At 39.8% G+C, this 26,105-nt stretch overlaps 1 protein-coding gene across 2 annotated transcripts in view; it reads left to right on the top strand.

Annotated features, from left to right (window-relative positions):
- spg21 (SPG21 abhydrolase domain containing, maspardin) overlaps positions 1 to 25,501 on the top strand; it is a 32,032-nt gene extending 6,531 nt beyond the window's left edge. The window contains exons 2-9 of one of the 2 annotated variants that reach the window (XM_061980521.2): positions 2,210 to 2,272; positions 4,660 to 4,821; positions 5,082 to 5,162; positions 11,709 to 11,854; positions 11,940 to 12,048; positions 16,480 to 16,587; positions 16,672 to 16,812; positions 24,715 to 25,501. In XM_061980521.2, coding sequence (XP_061836505.1) covers positions 2,210 to 2,272; positions 4,660 to 4,821; positions 5,082 to 5,162; positions 11,709 to 11,854; positions 11,940 to 12,048; positions 16,480 to 16,587; positions 16,672 to 16,812; positions 24,715 to 24,831 — 927 coding nt within the window. In that variant the 3' untranslated portion in view covers positions 24,832 to 25,501. The remainder of the gene's footprint in view (positions 1 to 2,209; positions 2,273 to 4,659; positions 4,822 to 5,081; positions 5,163 to 11,708; positions 11,855 to 11,939; positions 12,049 to 16,479; positions 16,588 to 16,671; positions 16,813 to 24,714) is intronic. The other variant, XM_061980522.2, reaches the window with a different exon arrangement.
- The last annotated feature ends 604 nt before the right edge of the window (positions 25,502 to 26,105 follow it).

Below are 26,105 nucleotides of genomic sequence, written 5' to 3'. Positions count from 1 at the left end.
ACAATGAGAAGACGAAATGGCACTTCTACTTCTGGTTGAAAGCAATACATGGAAGGACACTGCAGCACATGTAGTGAGCAAACTCGTCCAAAAGATGGCGCCATAACACAAAGAATGACACAGGGACGGCCTGGTGCTGTTGGGAGAGTGGCCGTGCCAGCAACCTGAGGGTTCCTGGTAGGGCTGGGCGATATATCAATATGCGCGATATATCGCGGGTTTGTCTCTGTGCGATATAGAAAATGACTATATCGTGATATTCGAGTATGCGTTCTCACGCAGTTGCTTCTAGCTGCGGGCATTAAACTACAGGCTCTACTCGCTCTTTCCTGTCTCTCCTTCTCACAGACAGCAAGCGCAGCTTCTACATACGTCACATACTGTCACGTCATACGTCACATTTGTATACGCCCTCGCGGAGCAGAGAGGTAGCAGCATGGCTAACGCTAGCTGCGATGCTGGCGGTAATGCGCGCGAAAGAAGGTGCGAATCTGGTAACAAATGAAGGAAAAATTAATTCCCCCCAAAAAACAGCAGGGGGTCCATTGCCTGGCGGTGGTTTGGCTTCAAGTGGGAATATGTCGAACAGACAACCGTAATTTGTCATGTGTGGGGCAAAAGCGTTGCTATAAAAAGTAGCATTACTGCTAATATGTAGCATCCTTTGAAAAGTCCCCTGCGAGTGAATGAAGAGTGCTCACTCCAATCCTATCCACTTTATTCATATAGCACATTTAAACTACAAAAATGTTTCCAAAGTGCTGCACAACAATATTAAAAACAATATTTACGTACTCCGCACGTCAACATCTCCGTTCGGTGCCACACGCCCACACCATCAAAATGCCGAGGCAAACATTTCCAGATCAACACGTAAGAAAAAAATAGTGATTTTTTTTTTTAGTTGTGATTTCTTTCTCTGCATGAAAGTTTAAAAGTAGCATATATTAATGCAGTATGAAGAAAAATGTTTTAATGTAGACACATAGAATTATCATACTGCTGTGATTATATGCATCAAGTGTTCATTCAAGGCTAAGGCAAAATATCGAAATATATATCGTGTATCGTGATATGGCCTTAAAATATCGCGATATTAAAAAAAGGCCATATCGCCCAGCCCTAGTTCCAGGTTCAATCCCCACCACCTACCAACCTTGTCACGTCCGTTGTGTCCTTGAGCAAGACACTTCACCCTTGCTCCTGATGGGTCGTGGTTAGGGCCTTGCATGGCACCTCCCGCCATCAGTGTGTGAATGTGTGTGTGAATGGGTGAATGTGGAAATAGTGTCAAAGCGCTTTGAGTACCTTGAAGGTAGAAAAGGGCTATACAAGTATAACCCATTTACCATTTACACCTTTTCAGTGTCTTTGTTTGGTTTTTTTTTTAAAGCTATTTAGCCGCACCGATTTTTCAGCCGCAGGGTTCAAAGCACAAGAAAAAAGTAGAGGCTTATGGTTCGGAATGATAGTCTTTTGGCGTTTGCATTTGTTATGACGCTTATCGACCATGATAAATATCCGCTATTTTTGTTTTTATGACGTCACAGATGGGAAAATAGACTTAGCGTTTAATGTCCTCATCATTAAAAGTGCTAAACTTCATGTAAACTTTGCTGTTCTTAAATCCAATGTTTTCTTTTTTCTAGTATTGATAAAATTGATCAATTCCCTTTTAAAACAATCTTGGATCGATACCTATCTTCCTTAAGGCAAACTTGCCAAGCACAGATCAATATGCTTGAAATTGAGGAATACTAATTGATCTATCGATCAATGGTTACACCGCTACTTTACAGTAATGTGTTTGTACAAGTTTAGATTGGTTGTTTCTGAATCGGGAAAGATATTGACGTGTCTTTTATGAGCATTTCAGCTCGCTAGCGCCAGCAGGTGTGTGTGTTTAACAATCAGGGTTTTTTCGATCATTTCAATTTAAACAGTCATACGAGCCATCAGGAGTTTTACCGCGGTTTACCATTAATAGTGTTTATAGCCACCTGCCTAATTGGTCGTTTTTGCTATTACTGAAAATCTGAAGGTTCTGTTCTAAAGTTGAGTTCTGTCATCTCAGTTCTGTCATCACTGTTCTGTCACCTGTCATCTCTTTATGCTAACTGCTCACACGTCCATGCAGACATTGGGTCATGGTATTCACACCGATTTCCAACTCAGTTCTCTATTTTGTGCTTCTGAATGTGGTCCACAGATGGAGGTGATCAAAGACTCTCCTGACTATAACTGGTTTAGAAGCACGGTGCCGCTGAAAAGAGTAAGTATGTGTTTTCCTGTACCGTACCCTACTGCCATCTAGTGCTTTGGAATTGCAACTGCATTAAAAAGCTGCCGCCGGCTCCAAGTAATACTGTGTTTTTCATAAAGCTAGTACTATATCAGAGTCGTTTTTTTTATTGCCAACTACTTTTATGCATACAAGGAATTGTTTTCTTTGCGTATTGGTGCAAATACAGCGAAAATTAGAAAAAAAGGCCCAAATAGTTAGAACTCAAGTGAAATAAAATGTAAGAAGCAATTCACAACATAGGATTCAAAATGTGTCAAATATAGGCATAAGTACAAAATAATTTTTACATTTAATTTGATGGATTATTTCCAACTGGGTCAAACTGTCGTCTGCTGCTAACCCCACCCGTTTCCTGCAGACTGCCATTACTGTATATTTGATGGAGGTTGGTGGGCGTGGCTAGGTCTGCGGTGGGGGTGTGGCCGGGGTGGTGTCAATATGACATCGTCATATCATTTGCTTAATCCAGTGTTTTTCAACCTTTTTTGAGCCAAGGCACATTTTTTGCGTTGAAAAAATCCGGAGGCACACCACCAGCGGAAATCATTAAAAAAGGAAACTTAGTTGACAGTAAAAAGTTGTTGTTGCAATTGTTGGATATGACTTTAAACCATAACTAGCCATGCATCAATATAGGTCTTGTCTCAAAGTACGTGTACTGTCACGACCTGTCACATCACGCCGTGACTTATTTGGAGTTTTTTGCTGTTTTCCTGTGTAGTGTTTTAGTTCTTGTCTTGCGCTCCTATTTTGGTGGCTTTTTCTCTTTTTTTGGTATTTTCCTGCAGCAGGTTCATGTCTTCCTTTGAGCGATATTTCCCGCATCTACTTTGTTTTAGCTATCAAGAATATTTTAGTTGTCTTTATCCTTCTTCGTGGGGACATTGTTGATTGTCATGTCATGTTCGGATGTACATTGTGGACGCCATCTTTGCTCCACAGTAAGTCTTTGCTGTCATCCAGCATTCTGTTTTTGTTTACTTTGGAGCCAGTTCAGTTTTAGTTTCGTTCTGCATAGCCATCCCTAAGCTTCAATGCCTTTTCTTAGGGGCACTCACCTTTTGTTTATTTTTTGTTTAAACATTAGACACCTTTTCCGACATCCACAAAGCAATTAGCTACATGCTGCCACCGAATGATATGGAAGAGTATTACACGGTTACTCTGCCATGCTCTAGATCAGTGGTTCTCAAATGGGGGTACGTGTACCCCTGGGGGTACTTGAAGGTATGCTAAGGGGTACGTGAGATTTTTTTTAAATCTTCTAAAAATAGCAACAATTCAAAAATCCTTTATAAATATATTCATTGAATAATACTTCAACAAAATATGAATGTAAGTTCATAAACTCAGTGAAGCACAAGCTCAGGTTTCTCACTAAAATGTCTGTCAAAAAGAACTGTAAAAAGAAATGCAACAATGCAATATTCAGTGTTGACAGCTAGATTTTTTTGTGAACATGTTCCATACATATTGATGTTAAAGATTTTTTTTTTGTGAAGAAATGTTTAGAATTAAGTTCATAAATCCAGATGGATCTCTATTACAATCCCCAAAGAGGGCACTTTAAGTTGATGATTACTTCTATGTGTAGAAATCTTTATTTATAATTGAATCACTTGTTTATTTTTCAACAAGTTTTTAGTTATTTTTATATCTTTTTTTCCAAATAGTTCAAGAAAGACCACTACAAATGAGCAATATTTTGCACTGTTATACAATTTAATAAATCAGAAACTGATGACATAGTGCTGTATTTTACTTCTTTATCTCTTTTTTTCAACCAAAAATGCTTTTCTCTGATTAGGGGGTACTTGAATTAAAAAAATGTTCACAGGGGGTACATCACTGAAAAAAGGAACCACTGCTCTAGACAGCACAGACACTCAACAACAACAACGCATAATTTGCAGACTATAATTACTGGTTTGCAAAAAATATTTTTACCCCAAATAGGTGAAATTAGATAATCTCCCACGGCACACCAGACTGTATCTCACGGTGTGCCGCGGCACAGTGGTTGAAAAACACTGGCTTAATCGGCGCAGAGGCATATATTTTTCTTTAAAAAGGCAAAAAAATGTAGCACATACATTATTTAATTAGTAATATTATTATAATAATTTGTTTACATATATACATTTTGTATTTTAATTAGCATTTTTTTCTTTTATCGTTTTGTTCCATTTTCCGAATGCCGCTAATTTTATTACTAAAATGTGCACTTTGCACACCCAGATGTTTAATGCTGCCCTCCCTGAATGTTGAAATTTAATATTTTAAATATGCAAACAGGACTTTGTAGACCAGACTGAAGACTGCTACAGTAAAGATGTTGTCATTTCTCCCTCTAGATTATTGTTGACGATGACGACAGCAAAGTGTGGTCCTTGTATGATGCAGGACCAAAGAGCATCAGGTGTCCCGTCATCTTCTTCCCGCCCGTTAGTGGAACTGCAGAGGTGTTTTTCCAGCAGATGTTGACTCTGACAGGCTGGGGCTACAGAGTCATATCTGTGAGTTGAACTGAACGTGGTAAATAACAGAAGCTAACGTCACTGTTCTCAGTCATTCTGCATGTGGCGCGCACAGATTCTCTCTGGCTTCACTCTGAACATCACCACTAGGAGCATAAAGCAGTTGGCCATTAGAATAAGTAGTAAATAATTACACACACCCTTCCTGCTCAGCAATGTTATTATTTCTCGTACCCCTCAGTTTCATTTGGTCAATTGGAGTTGTTCTAAAGACACAACTTGTATTGGTTTGCTTTCAGCTGCAGTATCCTGTGTACTGGGGTCTCATGGAGTTCTGTGACGGCTTCAGAAAGCTCCTTGATCACCTGCAGTTGGATAAAGTAAGCGTGTGTTTTGTTATATATACATATATTGGTGGGTGAATGTCAGTGTGAACGTTGTCTATCGGTGTTGGCCCAGCGATGAGGTGGCGACTAGGATAGGCTCCAGCTTGCCCGCGACCCCAGGAGAGACAAACGGTAGAAAATGGAAATGGATATATGCATATATATTGGGGCTGTCAAAGTTAATACGATAATAACACGTTAACTATACATTTCAATAGTTAAAATAGTCAATAGTAAAATGTATTTACAAACCCCGTTTCCATATGAGTTGGGAAATTGTGTTAGATGTAAATATAAACGGAATACAATGATTTGCATATCCTTTTCAACCCATATTCAATTGAATGCACTACAAAGACAATATATTTGATGTTCAAACTCATAAACTTTATTTTTTTTTTGCAAATAATAATTAACTTAGAATTTCATGGCTGCAACACGTGCCAAAGTAGTTGGGAAAGGGCATGTTCACCACTGTGTTACATGGCCTTTCCTTTTAACAACACTCAGTAAACTTTTGGGAACTGAGGAGACACATTTTTTAAGCTTCTCAGGTGAAATTCTTTCCCATTCTTGCTTGATGTACAGCTTAAGTTGTTCAACAGTCCGGGGGTCTCCGTTGTGGTATTTTAGGCTTCATAATGCGCCACACATTTTCAATGGGAGACAGGTCTGGACTACAGGCAGGCCAGTCTAGTACCCGCACTCTTTTACTATGAAGCCACGTTGATGTAACACGTGGCTTGGCATTGTCTTGCTGAAATAAGCAGGGGCGTCAATGGTAACGTTGCTTGGATGGCAACATATGTTCCTCCAAAACCTGTATGTACCTTTCAGCATTAATGGCGCCTTCACAGATGTCTAAGTTACCCATGTCTTGGGCACTAATACACCCCAATACCACTTTGCGCCTATAACAATCCGGATGGTTCTTTTCCTCTTTGGTCTGGAGGACACGACGTCCACAGTTTCCAAAAACAATTTGAAATGTGGACTCGTTAGACCACAGAACACTTTTCCACTTTGTATCAGTCCATCTTAGATGAGCTCAGGCCCAGCGAAGCCGACGGCGTTTCTGGGTGTTGTTGATAAACGGTTTTTGCCTTGCATAGGAGAGTATTAACTTGCACTTACAGATGTAGCGACCAACTGTAGTTACTGACAGTGGGTTTCTGAAGTGTTCCTGAGCCCATGTGGTGATATCCTTTACACACTGATGTCGCTTGTTGATGCAGTACAGCCTGAGGGATCGAAGGTCACAGGCTTAGCAGCTTATGTGCAGTGATTTCTTCAGATTCTCTGAACCCTTTGATGATATTACGGAGCGTAGATGGTGAAATCCCTATATTCCTTGCAATAGCTGGTTGAGAGGTTTTTCTTAAACTGTTCAATAATTTGCTCACGCATTTGTTGACAAAGTGGTGACCCTCGCCCCATCCTTGTTTGTGAATGACTGAGCATTTCATGGAATCTACTTTTATACCCAATCATGGCACCCACCTGTTCCCAATTTGCTTGTTCACCTGTGGGATGTTCCAAATAAGTGTTTGATGAGCATTCCTCAACTTTATCAGTATTTATTGCCACCTTTCCCAACTTCTTTGTCACGTGTTGCTAGCATCAAATTCTAAAGTTAATGATTATTTGCAAAAAAAAAAAATGTTTATCAGTTTGAACATCAAATATGTTGTCTTTGTAGCATATTCAACTGAATATGGGTTGAAAATGATTTGCAAATCATTGTATTCCGTTTATATTTACATCTAACACAATTTCCCAACTCATATGGAAACGGGGTTTGTAAATAAAACATTTTTTTTCCTCTGTTGACAGCAGTGTTGGCGCTGGGAATTTTCTAAATGGGGTCCCACGGTACATTTTTGGGGTTTCACTTTTTTGTAAGCGTTTTGAAAACCAATGATAAATGGATGCATTATCCTGTTATATCTCACATTCTATATTGTGTTTTGGAAAAAGGTTGTCATAAACGTTACTTCATTCATTAAAAAAAAGAATAAAAAAAGAAAACAAATTTTAAAAAGTATGTCTTTGGGGTGGAGGAGTCTGGTCGGGTGCTGGTTTGCTTGAAGCTAACAGCTAGTCTGTCTCCATTCTGGAACGATGTGGATACAGCAGGAGATAAAAGTGAAGTTTCCATGGACTCACAAAGACTAAAACAAGTCATTTACTGGAGACATGGCTAGTGTTGATGTTTGATAAGAAATTATCGAGTTCGAGCCTATTATCGAATCCTCTTATCGAACCGATTCCTTATCGATTCTCTTATCGATTCCAGATAGGTTGTTGTATATGTAAAAAACACACAATATTTGGTTTAACAAAATATCACTTTTTTTATAGAAGAAAAAAGTAAAATCTAATAAATAAATAAATATTGACAGTTACGCCCCTAAAAAAATAAAAAATACAATAAATAAATATTGACTGTTGTTACCCAAAGTATATTAAGTGGGATTTTTAAGAAAAACAAATATATACAGTAACACAAAAACAACCTGTCTCTGTGATCACTATAGGTGTATAAATAATAATATAGTGTTAAATAAAATCAGTCCCTTGGGCACAAAACTGAAAATAATACAGCTCTCCAAAAAGTGCACTTCTGCTGCTATTTGACATAACTGTTTGTTATGATGCTTTGACATTTTTGCACTTTATTTCTTTATTGAAAGAAAATTCTATGAAGAGAAAAGTTGTTTGCAAATGTGGTTACAATGCTAAAAAATGAAAAGTTAAAGCTAAAAAAAGAAATACACTTTATTGAGTTAACATTATTTCTTTATAGGGGGAAAGATGTGACGTTATGAGCTAGGGAATATAACAACTACACTACGCGGCATGCAACGGGAGTGACGAGCATGCGCGGTAGCCCCGAAAAGTGTTGTTGCATGTCGCCACCCGGCAGCTAAGAATGAGGTTATGAGCACGCTGTGAAAGTAAACGTCAAGAACTCAGCCAACACGCCTCGTCTGCATTATTTATAATTAGAAAGAAAACACATATACAGTGTGATTTTGTTTTGTTTACAAGGAAAGAAAAACAAAAGTTAAAAAAGGGAGATATATGTTGTATATATATGTATGTGCTGCGGTTGCTTTAAGAACGTTGCGACAGCTGCCGTAAAGGAGGTGCGTTGCTAGCCTGGTTGCTATGTTTCCGGTTGGTCGTAAAATTGTTCGTCATGTGTTTGTACCCTGCTCAAATCTCTCAGTAAAGTTATTCATTGGATTATACCTTTTGTTTTGAACTTTATTACACCTTGGAGCGCTTTTTCCGGTCCATTGTTTTTCCTGCTTTCGCTATCTGCGCCTAATGACTGAGCTACGTGACGTCATTTCTTATGATGTCACACGGGGCATTTCTGGTCGGGACGGGATTCGAATAAAGAACCAACTCTTTTTCTTTACTATAGTGGTCTCGATAACGGGTACCGGTTCTCAAAAAGGGATTCGAGTCCCAGGACTCGGTTCTTTTCTTATCGTTCTTTTCGAGTATCATCCCTAGACATGGCACAGGATGAAGTTAAAAAGGTTGACTTAACACTCACCTTAGTGTTTACCATGAAGTCTTTCTTTTGACAGCCCTTCGCGCTAAACTTGTCCCAGTGCAAACTGAGGCAGTATTTGTCATTGATAAAACCTTCGGCGAATCAAAATTTACAACCAATAAAAACGCAATAAACGGGGACGGTAAATTGACCCGGCAAATATAAACAAAACAAAACACTGGCGAGAAGCGATAATCAAGACAATAAAAAAAACAAGCAAACCGGGCGGTAGGAAATAAAATAAAAACAATAAATCTGCGTCCTTTCTGATTTCAATGTTTAAAAAGACACAAAAAGTGCGTTAACGCCAACACTGCTTGACAGTATAACAAAATAAGTCACACTTATATTCTGTAACATTCACAGTTTTGGAAAAAATGCAGAGGTAGAAGAATTAAAAATAACCTCTTGTATATAATCTAAACATAAATAATGCCTCAAAACAGGTTAATTAAATTTAAACAAAAAACAGCAGACGAGCTCTCTCCCTGCACAGCTGTTTTGTGCTTTGTAGTGTCGATATGGGCTTGTAGATCTTTATTTGCCACAGATATATACGTTCCTGCTTTACACACAGTGCATTCTGCTTCCCATGTGTCATGGCCAAGACGAAACCACGGATACCTTTTCCGCAAATCATCCGTGAAGTTGCATTTACGTTTCTGCTTCTCTGTTGTGTCCTGTCTCTCTCCACTCTCTCGCTCTCTGTCTCTGCCCCTCCCTCACGAATGCTGCTGTGTGCGTACGCCTCCACAATTTGTTTTGTTTTTAACCCGTTCTTAACCCTGAACGAACATTGAAAATACACGCAACTCTAACTCAAAATGCCGAACTTTTTAGGCATTTAAGAAACCCCGCCCGGACAGCCCCGGGAAAAGAGGACATACAGGTAAAAGCCAGTAAATTAGAATATTTGGAAAAACTTGATTTATTTCAGTAATTGCATTCAAAAGGTGTAACTTGTACATTATATTTATTCATTGCACACAGACTGATGCATTCAAATGTTTATTTCATTTAATTTTGATGATTTGAAGTGGCAACAAATGAAAATCCAAAATTCCGTGTGTCACAAAATTAGAATATTACTTAAGGCTAACACAAAAAAGTGATTTTTAGAAATGTTGGCCAACTGAAAAGTATGAAAATGAAAAATATGAGCATGTACAATACTCAATACTTGGTTGGAGCTCCTTTTGCCTCAATTACTGCGTTAATGCGGCGTGGCATGGAGTCGATGAGTTTCTGGCACTGCTCAGGTGTTATGAGAGCCCAGGTTGCTCTGATAGTGGCCTTCAACTCTTCTGCGTTTTTGGGTCTGGCATTCTGCATCTTCCTTTTCACAATACCCCACAGATTTTCTATGGGGCTAAGGTCAGGGGAGTTGGCGGGCCAATTTAGAACAGAAATACCATGGTCCGTAAACCAGGCACGGGTAGATTTTGCGCTGTGTGCAGGCGCCAAGTCCTGTTGGAACTTGAAATCTCCATCTCCATAGAGCAGGTCAGCAGCAGGAAGCATGAAGTGCTCTAAAACTTGCTGGTAGACGGCTGCGTTGACCCTGGATCTCAGGAAACAGAGTGGACCGACACCAGCAGATGACATGGTTTGGTTTGCATTTCCTTTGGAAATCGAGGTCCCAGAGTCTGGAGGAAGACAGGAGAGGCACAGGATCCACGTTGCCTGAAGTCTAGTGTAAAGTTTCCACCATCAGTGATGGTTTGGGGTGCCATGTCATCTGCTGGTGTCGGTCCACTCTGTTTCCTGAGATCCAGGGTCAACGCAGCCGTCTACCAGCAAGTTTTAGAGCACTTCATGCTTCCTGCTGCTGACCTGCTCTATGGAGATGGAGATTTCAAGTTCCAACAGGACTTGGCGCCTGCACACAGCGCAAAATCTACCCGTGCCTGGTTTACGGACCATGGTATTTCTGTTCTAAATTGGCCCGCCAACTCCCCTGACCTTAACCCCATAGAAAATCTGTGGGGTATTGTGAAAAGGAAGATGCAGAATGCCAGACCCAAAAACGCAGAAGAGTTGAAGGCCACTATCAGAGCAACCTGGGCTCTCATAACACCTGAGCAGTGCCAGAAACTCATCGACTCCATGCCACGCCGCATTAACGCAGTAATTGAGGCAAAAGGAGCTCCAACCAAGTATTGAGTATTGTACATGCTCATATTTTTCATTTTCATACTTTTCAGTTGGCCAACATTTCTAAAAATCACTTTTTTGTATTAGCCTTAAGTAATATTCTAATTTTGTGACACACGGAATTTTGGATTTTCATTTGTTGCCACTTCAAATCATCAAAATTAAATGAAATAAACATTTGAATGCATCAGTCTGTGTGCAATGAATAAATATAATGTACAAATCAAATCAAATCAAATCAACTTTATTTAGTTACACCTTTTGAATGCAATTACTGAAATAAATCAAGTTTTTCAAAATATTCTAATTTACTGGCTTTTACCTGTATGGTCAGTCTAGCTAAGCACTTTTCTGCTCATCACATCGCAGGAGCACTGACTCCATGCGCTCTGAATACGCACTGCTGATTGGCTGTTACCGCTCTGCGTGTCACCAATCAGATGGTTCTGTGGGTGGGACAATATAATAAAAATATAATTCACAATGCTGGGTGCTGCAGAGACATACTGACAGAGGCAGAGGCAGAACTAAGCTGAGCTGTGTGTATATATATATATATATATATATATATATATATGTATATGTATATATATATATATATATATATGTATATGTATATATATATATATATATATATATATATATATATATATATATATGTGTGTGTATATATATATATATATATATATATATATATATGTATATATGAGGCGAGGCCGCTAGCTTACAACACAATAATAACACCTACAGTAATATTTTGAAAATGACTCCGTTGGCGCTTGTCCTTTGATTAATGATCTTCTCTGACTCCTTTTAAGGTTCACGTTTTCGGCGCATCCTTGGGAGGTTTCCTGGCCCAGAAGTTTGCAGAGTTCACGTGCAAGTCACCCAGGGTGCACTCTTTGATACTGTGTAATTCTTTCAGCGACACCGCCATCTTTAACCAGACATGGACAGCAAACAGGTTTTCACTTCCTCTTATCTTGCTGCTGCCGTAGTTTGGATTCAAATACCGGTAACCAATATTGTTTTTGTCTATGTTTGTGTAGTTTTTGGTTGATGCCAGCATTCATGTTGAAGAAGATTGTTCTGGGAAACTTTGCCAAAGGACCCGTTGACTCAAAAATGGCCAGTGCAATTGATTTCATGGTGGATAGGGTAAGGACTTTTGGGTTCATTTTGGAATGTTTGCTTGCAACCTAAGGCAAAACATTTAGCCGAGAGACAGATCGTATCCCGAAAAACTTGTAGGTGAGGACAGCTGAGGTACTAAATACAATATTAGTAGGTAGGGTTTGGCGTTATGGCTGAAAACTGTATTACCATTTAAGTGTTATATATCGGTCAATATCGATAATTTTTCATATTTTTTATGACTTATGGAAAATCAGGAGCAGGCGAAAAATATATGAAATGTAAACATTTTGTTTTCAAATGTAACCTTCCTCTAATTACCATATTGTTCGGACCATATGGCGCACCGGATTATAAGGTGCACCGTTGATGAGCGGGTCTATTTTCATACAAAAGGCGCACCGGATTATAAGTCGCACTAAAGGGGTTATTTTATGGGGTTTTTTCTACATTTAAAATATGTCCTTGTGGTCTAAATAACATGTAATGGTGGTTCTTTGGTCAAAATGTTGCACAGATGATGTTTTACAGACCATCTTCAAGTCGCTTTCTGACCGTATCTTTAGAATGCGCCGTTTTGTGGCCGTTTTATGTCTTACCTTATACACACGCCATAGTAATACTCGTATGTTGAAGCACAGTACAATCTATCAAGCGGTGCGGCTTCATAGCTTACCAAAGTCGTACTAGAACATTTTGATGGATTTTTGAGCGCCGTGTGTAATGTTCTATATTTTCAATGGAACATATAACATTTTGGTGGTGTTTACTTGAGTCATATTGCAGTCTACACGTATCTCTTGTGAGTGACTGCCGTCATATTGCAGTCTAAACGTATCTCTTATATGTGACTGCCATCATATTGCAGTCTACATGTATCTCTTGTGTATGATTGCCATCATATTGCAGTCTAGACATATCTCTTATGTTTGACTGCCATCTACTGGTCACACTTATCATTTCACCATGTACCACATAAAATAGCTTGGATGTCAGTAAGCACACCCAAAATAATAATTCCGTACATTAGGCACACCGGGTTATCAGGCTCACTGTCGAATTTTGAGAAAAAAAAAAGGATTTTAAGTGCGCCTTATAGTCCGGGAAATACGGTACTTTGTGGACGCCGTCTTTGCTCCGCACGCTGGACGTTTTTACTGTCGTCCAGCATTGTGTTTGTGTTTACTTTGTAGCCAATTCAGTTTTTCTGTGTCCATATCCCTGGTGCATGTTTATTTTTGGGTTTGGTTTTTTTTGCATAGCCATCTCTATGCTTCAGTGTCTTTTCTTAGCGGCACTCGCCTTTTTGTGTATTTTTGGTGTAAGCGTAAATACCTTTTTACCTGCACGCTGTCTCCCGCTGTCCTCTGCATATCGGGATCACGACAAACCATCGTCGCACACGACACGTTTCCGACATCCACAAAGCAATCAGCTACCTGCTGCCGCCTACTGATATGGTAAAGCAGGGGTCACCAACCTTTTTGAAACCAAGAGCTACTTCTTGGGTACTGATTAATGCGAAGGGCTACCAGTTTCCATCCATCCATTTTCTACCGCTTATTCCCTTTGGGATCGCGGGGGGCGCTGGAGCCTATCTCAGCTACAATCGGGCGGAAGTCGGGGTACACCCTGGACAAGTCGCCACCTCATCGCAGGGGCTACCAGTTTGATACACACTTAAATAAATTGCCAGAAGTAGCCAATTTGCTCAATTTACCTTTAACTCTATGTTAATATTAATAATTAATTATATTTATCTTTGTGGAAACACTGATCATCTTAATGATTTCTCACAATAAATATATATAGAAACAGATAAATATCAATATGCAACACTTTATTTTTATATTTTCTCTAAGTGCACATTTTTCAAATTGAACATTTTCAAATGATCACTTCTAAGACAGTCTTGTGAAATCCCAATATCCCATTTTAACTAGCTAGCCACTAACATTTTTAACAAATCATGAATTACTTTGCACCATGTTTGTACAAATAATAACTCATGTAAAATACAAAAGTCAACTCTCAAATTTTTAAATAAATCATGTCACACTTTGAACTGGACACCAAATCTGTTATCTGTTTCTTTGTCAGTTAGTGAAGACCAAGTCTTTAAAATATTTTCTTGGATTTTCAAATTCTATTTGTGTTTTGTCTCTCTTAAAATTAAAAATGTCGAGCAAAGCGAGACCAGCTTGCTAGTAAATAAATACAATTTAAAAAATAGAGGCAGCTCACTGGTAAGTGCTGCTATTTGAGCTATTTTTAGAACAGGCCAGCGGGCGACTCATCTTGTCCTTACGGGCTACCTGGTGCCCGCGGGCACCGTGTTGGTGACCCCTGTGGTAAAGTATTACATGGTTAACCTGCCGAGCTCTGGACAGCACACTCAACAACGGTATATTATTTTCAGATTTTAATTATTGTTTTGCAAATAGTATTTTTCCGCCAATTAGTTGAAATTACATAATTTACCAAGGCGATGGAGAAGTGCTAAAGTGTAAGTGTGCTAAATTGCTGCATAAAATAAGTGTGCTGCACAAGTAGTTGGCATGAACACGTGTTTGCGCATGGAGAACTGCAGCAAAAAAGCGTACGTGAGTGTATCTGTTTGAAATATTGTACAAAATATGAATATATAACTTTTAGAAAAGAAAAAGAACTCCGTAGAAACTCATTGGAATGAACGGTGTACATCTAGTTTTATTACTTTATGAATATATGCTCCTGTCCCTGAAGATGACTTATCAGGTGTAACATATGGTTTTATGGCCCAGCCCTAAATATACATGACACAGATGAAGTGCCATATAAATCCTGCAGAACTCGAGGTAATCCAACAAGAATGAGAAGAGCTAATCAAAAGACTATGAAGAAGAAAAATGGGAGCAGGAGGTATAGGGATGATACCGGTACTCGAAACCGATTTTCCCGGTTGTTCGATAAGAAAAGAACCGAGTCCTCGGACTCGAATCCCTTTTTGAGAACCGGTACCCGTTATCGAGACCACTATAGTAAAGAAAAAGAGTTGGTTCTTTATTCGAATCCCGTCCCGACCAGAAATGCCCCGTGTGACATCATAAGAAATGACGTCACGTAGCTCAGTCATTAGGTGCAGATAGCGAAAGCAGGACAAAAATGGACCGGAAAAAGCGCTCCAAGGTGTAATAAAGTTCAAAACAAAAGGTATAATCCAATGAATAACTTTACTGAGAGATTTGAGCAGGGTACAAACACATGACGAACACTTTTACGACCAACCGGAAACATAGCAACCAGGCTAGCAACGCACCTCCTTTACGGCAGCTGTCGCAACGTTCTTAAAGCAACCGCAGCACATACATATATATATACAACATATATGACATGATCTCCCTTTTTTAACTTTTGTTTTTCTTTCCTTGTAAACAAAACAAAATCACACTGTATATGTGTTGTCTGTCTAATTATAAATTATGCAGACGAGGCGTGTTGGCTGAGTTGTTGACGTTTACTTTCACAGCGTGCTCATAACCTCATTCTTAGCTGCCGGGTGGCGACATGCAACAACACTTTTCGGGGCTACCGCGCATGCTCGTCACTCCCGTTGCATGCTGGGTAGTGTAGTTGTTATATTCCCTAGCTCATAACATCTTTCCCCCTATAAAGAAATAATGTTAACTCAATAAAGTGTATTTATTTTTTTAGCTTTAACTTTTCATTTTTTAGCATTGTAACCACATTTGCAAACAGACTTTCTTTCAATAAAGAAATAAAGTGCAAAAATGTCAAAGCATCATAACAAACAGTTATGTCAAATAGCAGCAGAAGTGCACTTTTTGGAGAGCTGTATTATTTTCAGTTTTGTGCCCAAGGGACTGATTTTATTTAACGCTATATTATTATTTATACACCTATAGTGATCAGAGACAGGTTGTTTTTGTGTTACTGTATATATTTGTTTTTCTGAAAAATCCCACTTAATATACTTTGGGTAACAACAGTCAATATTTTTTTTTTTTTTAGGGGGGTAACATTCAATATTTATTTATTTATTAGATTACATTTTTTCCTTATATAATAAAAGTGAGCTTTTGTTAAACCAAATATTGTGTGTTTTTTTCCATAAACAACAACCTATCTGGACTCGATAAGAGAATCTATAAGGAATCGGTTCGATAAGAGGATTCGATAATAGGCTCAAATTCGATAATTTCTTATCAAACATCATCCCTAAGGAGGTATTTGACCAGGAGTGGAACAGGAAAAGGATTCCTTTTGACTCTGGCCTAGGATTGGGACGGGACAAGATCTTTTGTGTGCGAGTGGAACAAGACAGGAGATGAAATCCACTGCTGGGTCAGCCTCTAGTCCACAGTATATGCTTCATGTCAGATGCCACGGGCTCAGTTTTTTTAAGTGAAATTCACATGACTTCTTTCCTTTCTCACAACATTCGATGGGCTGCAGCTGGAGAGCTTGAACCAGAGTGAGCTAGCATCACGGCTAACACTCAACTGTCAGAACTCTTACGTGGAACCGCACAGAATACACGACGTGGCAGTGACCATTATAGACGTAAGTCCTCACGCGGGGAATGTGGTCGTCATGGTGACGTGGCGCGGCTCTGGTAAAAGAAACGTTTGTCTCTACACCACACAGGTTTTTGATCAGAGCGCACTCTCCATCGAAGCAAAGGAGGAGATGTACAAATTGTTTCCTAATGCCAGACGAGCTCATCTGAAAACTGGAGGGAACTTCCCTTACCTTTGCAGAAGTGCGGACGTCAACCTCCACATACAGGTATAAGGTGGTGCCTTCACTGCACGATTAGAGGAGCTGCGTTTCCGTTATGTGCAAAACTTCAATATCGCAGTAAGAAACTGGTAACGGAAACACCCATATTTCGAAAAGCCTCTGAAATATCGCTGAAACATTTTTGCGCTTTCGTGAGGTGGCTTTTTTGGCTTTTCGATATTGAAGTGTTTTGCAAAAGTGTACAGCTCCACTAATGGACATACTTTCAAAGGCAAAATTAAAGTATTGCTAGAAACATAATTTTATATGGGACTTTATTGTACAAACCCCATTTCCATATGAGTTGGGAAATTGTGTTAGATGTAAATATAAAAGCAATACAATGATTTGCAAATCATTTTCAACCCATATTTAATTGAATATGCTACAAAGACAACATATTTGATGTTCAAACTGATAAAAAAAAATTTTTTTGCAAATCATTAACTTTAGAATTTCATGCCAGCAACACGTGACGAAGAAGTTGGGAAAGGTGGCAATAAATACTGATAAAGTTGAGGAATGCTCATCAAACTCTTATTTGGGACATCCCACAGGTGAACAGGCTAATTGGGAACAGGTGGGTGCCATGATTGGGTATAGAAGTAGATTCCATGAAATGCTCAATCATTCACAAACAAGGGTGAGGCGAGTGTCACCACTTTGTCAACAAATGCGTGAGCAAATTGTTGAACAGCTTAAGAAAAACCTTTCTCAACCAGCTTTTGCAAGGAATTTAGGGATTTCACCATCTACGGTCCGTAATATCATCAAAGGGTTAAGAGAATCTGGAGAAATCACTGCACGTAAGCAGCTAAGCCCGTGACCTTCGATCCCTCAGGCTGTACTGCATCAACAAGTGACATCAGTGTGTAAAGGATATCACCACATGGGCTCAGGAACACTTCAGAAAACCACTTTCAGTAACTACAGTTGGTCGCTACATCTGTAAGTGCAAGTTAAAACTCTCCTGTGCAAGGCGAAAACCGTTTATCAACAACACCCAGAAACGCCGTCGGCTCCGCTGGGCCTGAGCTCATCTAAGATGGACTGATACAAAGTGGAAAAGTGTTCTGTGGTCTGACGAGTCCACATTTAAAATTGTTTTTGGAAACTGTGGATGTCGTGTCCTCCGGACCAAAGAGGAAAATAACCATCCGGATTGTTATAGGCGCAAAGTGGAAAAGCCAGCATCTGTGATGGTATGGGGGTGTATTAGTGCCCAAGACATGGGTAACTTACACATCTGTGAAGGCGCCATTAATGCTGAAAGGTACATACAGGTTTTGGAGCAACGTATGTTGCCATCCAAGCAACGTTACCATGGACGCCCCTGCTTATTTCAGCAAGACAATGCCAAGCCACGTGTTACATCAACGTGGCTTCATAGTAAAAGAGTGCGGGTACTAGACTGGCCTGCCTGTAGTCCAGACCTGTCTCCCATTGAAAATGTGTGGCGCATTGTGAAGCCTAAAATACCACAACGGAGACCCCCGGACTGTTGAACAACTTAAGCTGTACATCAAGCAAGAATGGGAAAGAATTCCACCTGAGAAGCTTAAAAAATGTGTCTCCTCAGTTCCCAAACGTTTACTGAGTATTGTTAAAAGGAAAGGCCATGTAACACAGTGGTGAACATGCCCTTTCCCAACTACTTTGGCACGTGTTGCAGCCATGAAATTATAAGTTAATTATTATTTGCAAAAAAATAAATAAAGTTTATGAGTTTGAACATCAAATATCTTGTCTTTGTAGTGCATTCAATTGAATATGGGTTAAAAAGGATTTGCAAATCATTGTATTCCGTTTATATTTACATCTAACACAATTTCCCAACTCATATGGAAACGGGGTTTGTATAATATGTGTAGTACATGTTCCAAAAAGAAAAAAAGCATAAAACATAGTATATTTAAATATACTAAATATAAAAAAGGGAATAAATATTCAAAATAAGATCATTAAATGAAATCTAGTTTGGTTACGCCATCATGAGCGCAACACAAGGTTGTGAAATGTTCAACTACAATTCTAAATAAGATGTCAAAAGCAAACTGAAATCAAATACACACAGCTTAAAGATTGATCAATACCTATTTAAATTTAGTAATACATAAATATGATGATTTATCAAAATATAAAAGAAATATACATGAACAGAACGCTCATGATGGTTACACCAAAAAGTAACGCTATGAATCGCGTTTTTCCAAGTTTTTGGGGCATTTTTATTCTATTTCCAAGCATCTCCTTTTTATTATCGTTGATTTTAAATGGTCAAACTAATGCATATTATACATGCATGCCCTAGTAAACAAAACAAAAAGTCATATTTATTTTGATTGTTACATTTTGAAGTACATTTGTGCAGGTGGGTGCGAATGTACCCATTACCAGAGCTGTACACATAAGCATCATGGGAACACTAATTTAGGGCGCCTAAACACCGAACCGGCGGGGCGCCGATGCAGGACAGCTAGGGCAGACAACCCGTCTTGGTCTCGCTTTCCGATCGGTCAGCCGGAGGGAGCGAGGCGGCACCTCCGCACCGGGCCGTCTTGTGGGTCCCTTCCTGGCATTCGAGGCCGACCTGCAGGCTCGGAGTGACCCACATGCCTGAACAATGTCAAGGGGGCTGTAAGTCTCTGATCGGTCACCGGTGGGGGTGGGGGAGATGGGCACAAGGCGCACCGCCCCACCAAGTCGTCTTGTGGTTACCTTCCTGGTAATAGGGGCTGACACACAGGTTCGGAGAGACCCACATGCCCGAACAATGTCAAGGGGGCTGTAAGTCTCTGATCGGTCACTGGTGGGGGTGGGGGGAATGGTCACGAGGCGCACCGCCCCACCAGGCCGTCTTGTAGGTACCTTCCTGGGAATAGAGACTGACACACAGGTTCGGAGAGACCCACATGCCCGAACAATGTCAAGGGGGCCGTAAGTCTCCGATCGATCACCGGTGGGAATTGGGAGGATGACCATGAGGCGCACCGCCCCACCAGGCCATCTCGTGGGTACCTTCTCGGTAATAGAGGCCGACCCGCAGGCTCGGAGAGACCCACGCGAGGCGGCACCTCCACATTGGGCTGTCTCGCGGGTACCTTCCCGATAATAGAGGCAGACCCACAGTCTTGGAGAGACCCACATGCCCGAACAATGTCAAGGGGGCCGTAAGTCTCCGATCGGTCACCAGGGTGTGGGGACATAAGGTGGCCCCGCCCCACCGGGCCTTCTCGTGGGTACCTTCCTGGTAATAGAGGCTGACACACAACTTCGTAGAGACCCACATGCCCGAACAATGTCAAGGGTAAGTTACCAATCAATCACTCGAAAGAGTGGTGGGGGGGAACACGATGCCGTCCCAGCAATTGAGGCGGACCCGCAGGCTCGGAGAGACCCACATGCCTGTAAAATGTCAAAGTGGTCGTAAGTCTCCGATTGGTCGACCGGGGGGAGTGAGGCGGCATCTCTGCACCGGACCGTCTCGCTGGTACCTTCTCGGTAATAGAGGCCGCCCCCACAGGCTCGGAGAGACCCACGTGCCCGAACAATGTCAAGGGGGTCGTAGGTCTCCAATCGGTCACCCGGTGGGTGCGGCTTATATTTGGCAAAATATTTTTTCTTCTAAAATTTAGTGGGTGCGGCTTATATATTGCAGAATGTGTTTTCCTCAAAATATATTGGGTGCGGCTGATACATGGCAACATATTTTTCCTTTGTAAAATTTTGTAAGTGTGGCTTTTTATTTATATATATATATATATATATATATATATATATATAAAACAATTGTTTGCTTGTAAAATTTAGTGGGTGCATTTAAATACAGCAAAATATTTGTTCTTTTTCAAATTTTGTGATTGCGGCTTATATATGGCAACATATTTTTTGCGTTTTAAAATTTAGCGGTTGCAGCTTATGTTTGGCAAACTATTTTTTTCCCAAAATTATTGGGTGTGGCTTTTGTATGACAAAATATTTTTCCTTCCAAAATTTTGTGAGTGCGGCTTATATATGGCAAAATAGTTGTTTTTTTTTCTAAAATGTATTGGGTGCGCCTTGTATATGGCAAAATATTTTCCCCCTTCTAAGATTTAGTGGGTGGGCCTTATGTGTTGCAAAATATTTTTTGCTTTTAAAATTTAATGGGTGTGGCTTATACATGTGAAAATGTTTTCCTTTTAAAATGTTGTAGGTGCGGCTTATATTTGGCAAACATTTTTCTTTTAAAATATAGTGGGTGCGTCTTCTATATGGCAAAATGTTTTTCCCTTCTAACATTTGGTGGGTGGGGCTTGTATATGGCAAATTGTTGTCCTAAAATTTAGTGGCTGTGGCTTATATATGCCGAAATATTTTCCTCTTCTAAAATTTTGTAGATACGTCTCATATATGGCAAAATAGTTTTTATTCTAAAATATAGTGGGTGCGGCTTATATTTGGCAGAATATTTGTTCTTCTAAAATTTTGTGGGTGCAGCTTATATATTGCAGACTGCGTTTTCCTTCTAAAATTTAGTGAGTGCGGCTTATATATGGCAAACTATTTTTTTTCCTCTAAAAATCTGGTGGGTGCGGCTTATATATAGCACACACAAAAAAATTTGGAATTCACTGGGTGCAGCTTATACATGGCAAAATAGTGTTTATTCTGAAATTTAGTGGCTACGTCTTATATATGGCAAACTATTTTCCCTTCTAAAATTTAGTGGGTGCAGCTTAGGTATGGCAAAATATATTTTTCTTCAAAAATTTGGAGGGTTCGGCTTATTTATGGCAAAATGTTTCCCCTAAAATTTAGTGCTTATATGTATTAAAAAAATTTTTTTTTTAAAGAATTTAGTGGGTGTGGCTTATATATAGCAAAAAAAATAATTTGGAATTTAGTGGGTGCAGCTTATACATGGCAAAATAGTGTTTATTCTGAAATTTAGTGGCTGCGTCTTATATATGGCAAACTATTTTCCCTTCTAAAATTTAGTGGGTGCAGCTTAGGTATGGCAAAATATGTTTTCTTCTAAAATGTAGAGGGTGCGGCTTATGTATGGAAAATATTTTTCCCCTAAAATTTAGTGGGTGTGGCTTATACTGTATGTGGCAACATTTATTTATTTTTTTATTTATTTATTATTTGGTGGGTGCGGCCTATATATGGCAAACAAATTTATTTTTGAATTTAGTGGGTGCGTCTTATACAAGACCGTCTCAGAAAATTAGAATATTGTGATAAAGTCCTTTATTTTCTGTAATGCAATTAAAAAAAAAAAAAAAAATGTCATACATTCTGGATTCATAACACATCAACTGAAATATTGCAAGCCTTTTATTATTTTAATATTGCTGATTATGGCATACAGCTTAAGAAAACTCAAAAATCCTATCTCAAAAAATTAGAATATTTCCTCAGACCAAGTAAAAAAAAAAAGATTTATAACAGCAAAACAAAATCAAACATTTGAAAATGTCAATTAATGCACTCAGTACTTGGTTGGGAATCCTTTTGCACGGATTCCTGCATCAATGCGGCATGGCATGGAGGCAATCGGCCTGTGGCATTGCTGAGGTGTTATGGATGCCCAGGATGCGTCAATAGCGGCCTTTAGCTCATTTGCATTATTGGGTCTGGTGTCTTACAGCTTCTTCTTCACAATACCCCACAAATTCTCTATGGGGTTCAGGTCAGGGGAGTTGGCAGGCCAATCGAGGACAGTAATGCCATGGTCAGTACACCAGTTACTGGTGGTTTTGGCACTGTGGGCAGGTGCCAGATCATGCTGGAAAATGAAATCATTATCTCCATAGAGCTTTTCAACAGATGGAAGCATCTGTTGCATCATTTTCCAGCATGATCTGGCACCTGCCCACAGTGCCAAAATAAGTCGCACCTGCCGAAAATGCATAATAAAGAAGGAAGAAAACATATATAAGTCGCACTGGAGTATAAGTCGCATTTTTGGGGGTAATTATTTGATAAAACCCAACACCAAGAATAGACATTTGAAAGAAAATTTAAAATAAAGAATAATGAACAACAGGCTGAATAAGTGTACGTTATATGAGGCATAAATAACCAACTGAGAACGTGCCTGGTATGTTAACGTAACATATTCTGGTAAGAGTCATTCAAATAATAGAACATGCTATACGTTTACCAAACAATCTGTCACTCCTGATCGCTAAATCCCATGAAATCTTATACGTCTAGTCCAGGGGTCGGCAACCTTTACCAGTCAAAGAGCCATTTTGACCAGTTTCACAAATTAAAGAAAACAATGGGAGTCACAAAAATCTTTTGAAATTTAAAATGAAATAACACTGCATACAAAGTTTTTTTTTTTTGCTTTGTGCTATGTATAAACCAAGGGTCTCAGACACACGGCCCACACCTTATTATGAAAATTGAATGTTAGAGCGGTCCGCGGGTTTTATATGAATGGCGCTTGACAGCGTCATACTTGTCAACCCTCCCGATTTTTACGGCAGACTATGAATTTCAGAGCAACTATTCTCTCGAACGTGCCGTGATGGTACAGCATTTGGTGCCCATTACAATCAGCGTGCCGGCCCAGCTACACGTTGTATGGGGCTTCTGCTTGCTCACATAAGTGACAGCAAGGCATACTTGGTCAACAGCAACACAGGTTACACTGACGGTGGTCATATAAAACAACTTTAACACTCTTACTAATAATGCGCCACACTTTGAACCAAAACCAAACAAGAATGACAAACACATTTCGGGAGAACATCTGCACCGTAACACAACATAAACACAACAGAACAAATACCCAGAATTCCATGCAGCCCTAACTCTTCCGGGCTACATTATACACCCCCCGCTACCAAACCCCGCCCACCTCAACCGACGCACAGGGGGGGGGGTTATGTGAGGGAGCAGGGTTAGGGTGGGGGCGGGGTTTGGTGGTAGCGGGGGTGTATAATGTAGCCCGGTAGAGTCAGGGCTGCATGAGATTCTGGGTATTTGTTCTGTTGTGTTTATGTTGTGTTAAGGTGCAGATGTTCTCCCGAAATGTGTTTGTCATTCTTGTTTGGTTTTGGTTCAAAGTGTGGCGCATTATTAGTAAGAGTGTTAAAGTTGTTTTATATGGCCACCGTCAGTGTAACCTGTGTGGTTGTTGACCAAGTATGCCTTGCTGTCACTTACGTGTGCAAGCAGAAGTCCCATACAACGTGTGGCTGGACTGGCACGTTGTTAATACAGATTGTAGAGGGTGCTAATTGCTGTACCATCATGGCACGCCCTTATTATTATTGTAAGGGTGAAAATCGGAGAATATTAATCCCGGGAATTTTCTGCGAGAGGCACTGAAATCCGGAAGTCTCCCGGGAAAATCGGGGGGGGGGGGGGGGGTCGTCAAGTATGCAGCTGAGCCGCATCAGAGTGATCAAAGAGCCGCATGCGGCTCCGGAGCCGCGGGTTGCTGACCCCTGGTCTAGTCTCTTACGTGAATGAGCTAAATAATATTATGTGATATTTTACGGTAATGTGTTAATAATTTCACACATATGTCGCTCCTGAGTATAAGTCGCACCCCCGGCCAAACTATGAAAAAAAACTGCGACTTATAGTCCGAAAAATACGGTATATATGTCAACTTTTTTTTTTTTTTTTTTTAGAATTTGGTTGTTGCGGCTTATATATGACAAAAAATATTCTGGGATTTTGTGGGTGCGGTTTATATGTGACAAATTGGTGTTTCTTCTGAAATTTAGTGGCTACGTCTTATATATGGCAAACTATTTTTTCTTCTCAGATTTAGTGGGTGCACTTATATACCGGTGCGCTCTATAGTCCAGAAAATCCGGTATTTTGCTCTTGTTCGCATGTTTTTTTCTTCTTCCTGAGAATACATTTTGGCCACCATCCACGTGTTCTTTCATCTTGTAGGTCCACTTGCGTCAGTTCCATGGGACGCGCTACGCTGCCATCAACCCTGCCATGGTGATCGCTGAGGAGCTGGAGGTCCAGCAGTGCCACAGGAAAACCTCCGACGAGGAGCAATGACCGACACTTTACCTTCCGCGCAAGTTTGACCTTTTGATTAAAAACCACAATTAAGGGGCGTTTCCTCAAATGTTTAATCCCGCGGCCAAGTAAATGAGTTGTATTATTTCATAAACCTCCTTCACAAATGTGTATATACTGTAGACATATACAAAATTGTTTTGGCAAAATGAGATGATTTAGAATCCAAACTAAAGATAGTTTGTCTCGGATCATTTTCATTCAACAAAAAGTCAAACTTCTCACGTCTGGCCTCTTCTCTTAAAGGCACAGTACACTTAATGCATTCAATACAACCAATCCTAGCCCTCTTTACCAAACTTCTTCCAAATGATTTTACGACTTTCAAATAAATCAAAAACATGCAATGACAAACAACTGCCAACTTTGGTCTTTGGCCTCCGGCTCGGTTAATTTGCAAACTTTTGAGTTGAAGCGACATAAAATGTGTCCGTTCCTATATCATACTTGCTTTTAACAAAATAGTCTGTCAGCTGTTATAAATGTTTTTTATTCCAAATGGATCAATCACTCTTTGTCACATTAGGTAGTTTTAATGACTGATTTGCCAAAGTGCCTTCAATGAAATCAAATTGCAGCAAATGTTAAGTGTTTTCTTTACAAAAACTGAAATAAAAGAAAAATGTACATAACAACACATTTGTTTTTTTGTTTTTTTTTTACCAACAAAATCTAAAATGAATACTCGATAGTCAAAAAGATCTCATAATTATGACTTACCTCATGATTGGGGTATTTTCTTTTGTGGCGGAAACGGGCTTTCATAGAGTTCATGCAGTATCCTAAGGACACTGTGGAAGTCGCTTCCTCGCGGTCCCACTGTCAGACACAGCACCGCAGCCAAGCCAGCAGGTTCAACAAGGTTTTAAAGGGGAACATTATCACCAGACCTATGTAAGCGTCAATATATACCTTGATGTTGCAGAAAAAAGACCATGTATTTTTTTAACCGATTTCCGAACTCTAAATGGGTGAATTTTGGCGAATTAAACGCCTTTCTGTTATTCGCTCTCAGAGAAGCAATCCGCCATTTTCTCAAACACATTACAAACACCGAGTCAAATCAGCTCTGTTATTTTCCGTTTTTTCGACTGTTTTCCGTACCTTGGAGACATCATGCCTCGTCGGTGTGTTGTCGGAGGGTGTAACAACACGAACAGAGACGGATTCAAGTTGCACCAGTGGCCCAAAGATGCGAAAGTGGCAAGAAATTGGACAAAATTTGTTCAAAATACGAGGGTGTGAGGAAAGCC

Source organism: Nerophis lumbriciformis, linkage group LG20, assembly GCF_033978685.3.
Source record: "Nerophis lumbriciformis linkage group LG20, RoL_Nlum_v2.1, whole genome shotgun sequence".
Classification (NCBI taxonomy): Eukaryota; Metazoa; Chordata; class Actinopteri; order Syngnathiformes; family Syngnathidae; genus Nerophis; species Nerophis lumbriciformis.
This window is presented reverse-complemented; position numbering and strand designations above follow the sequence as displayed.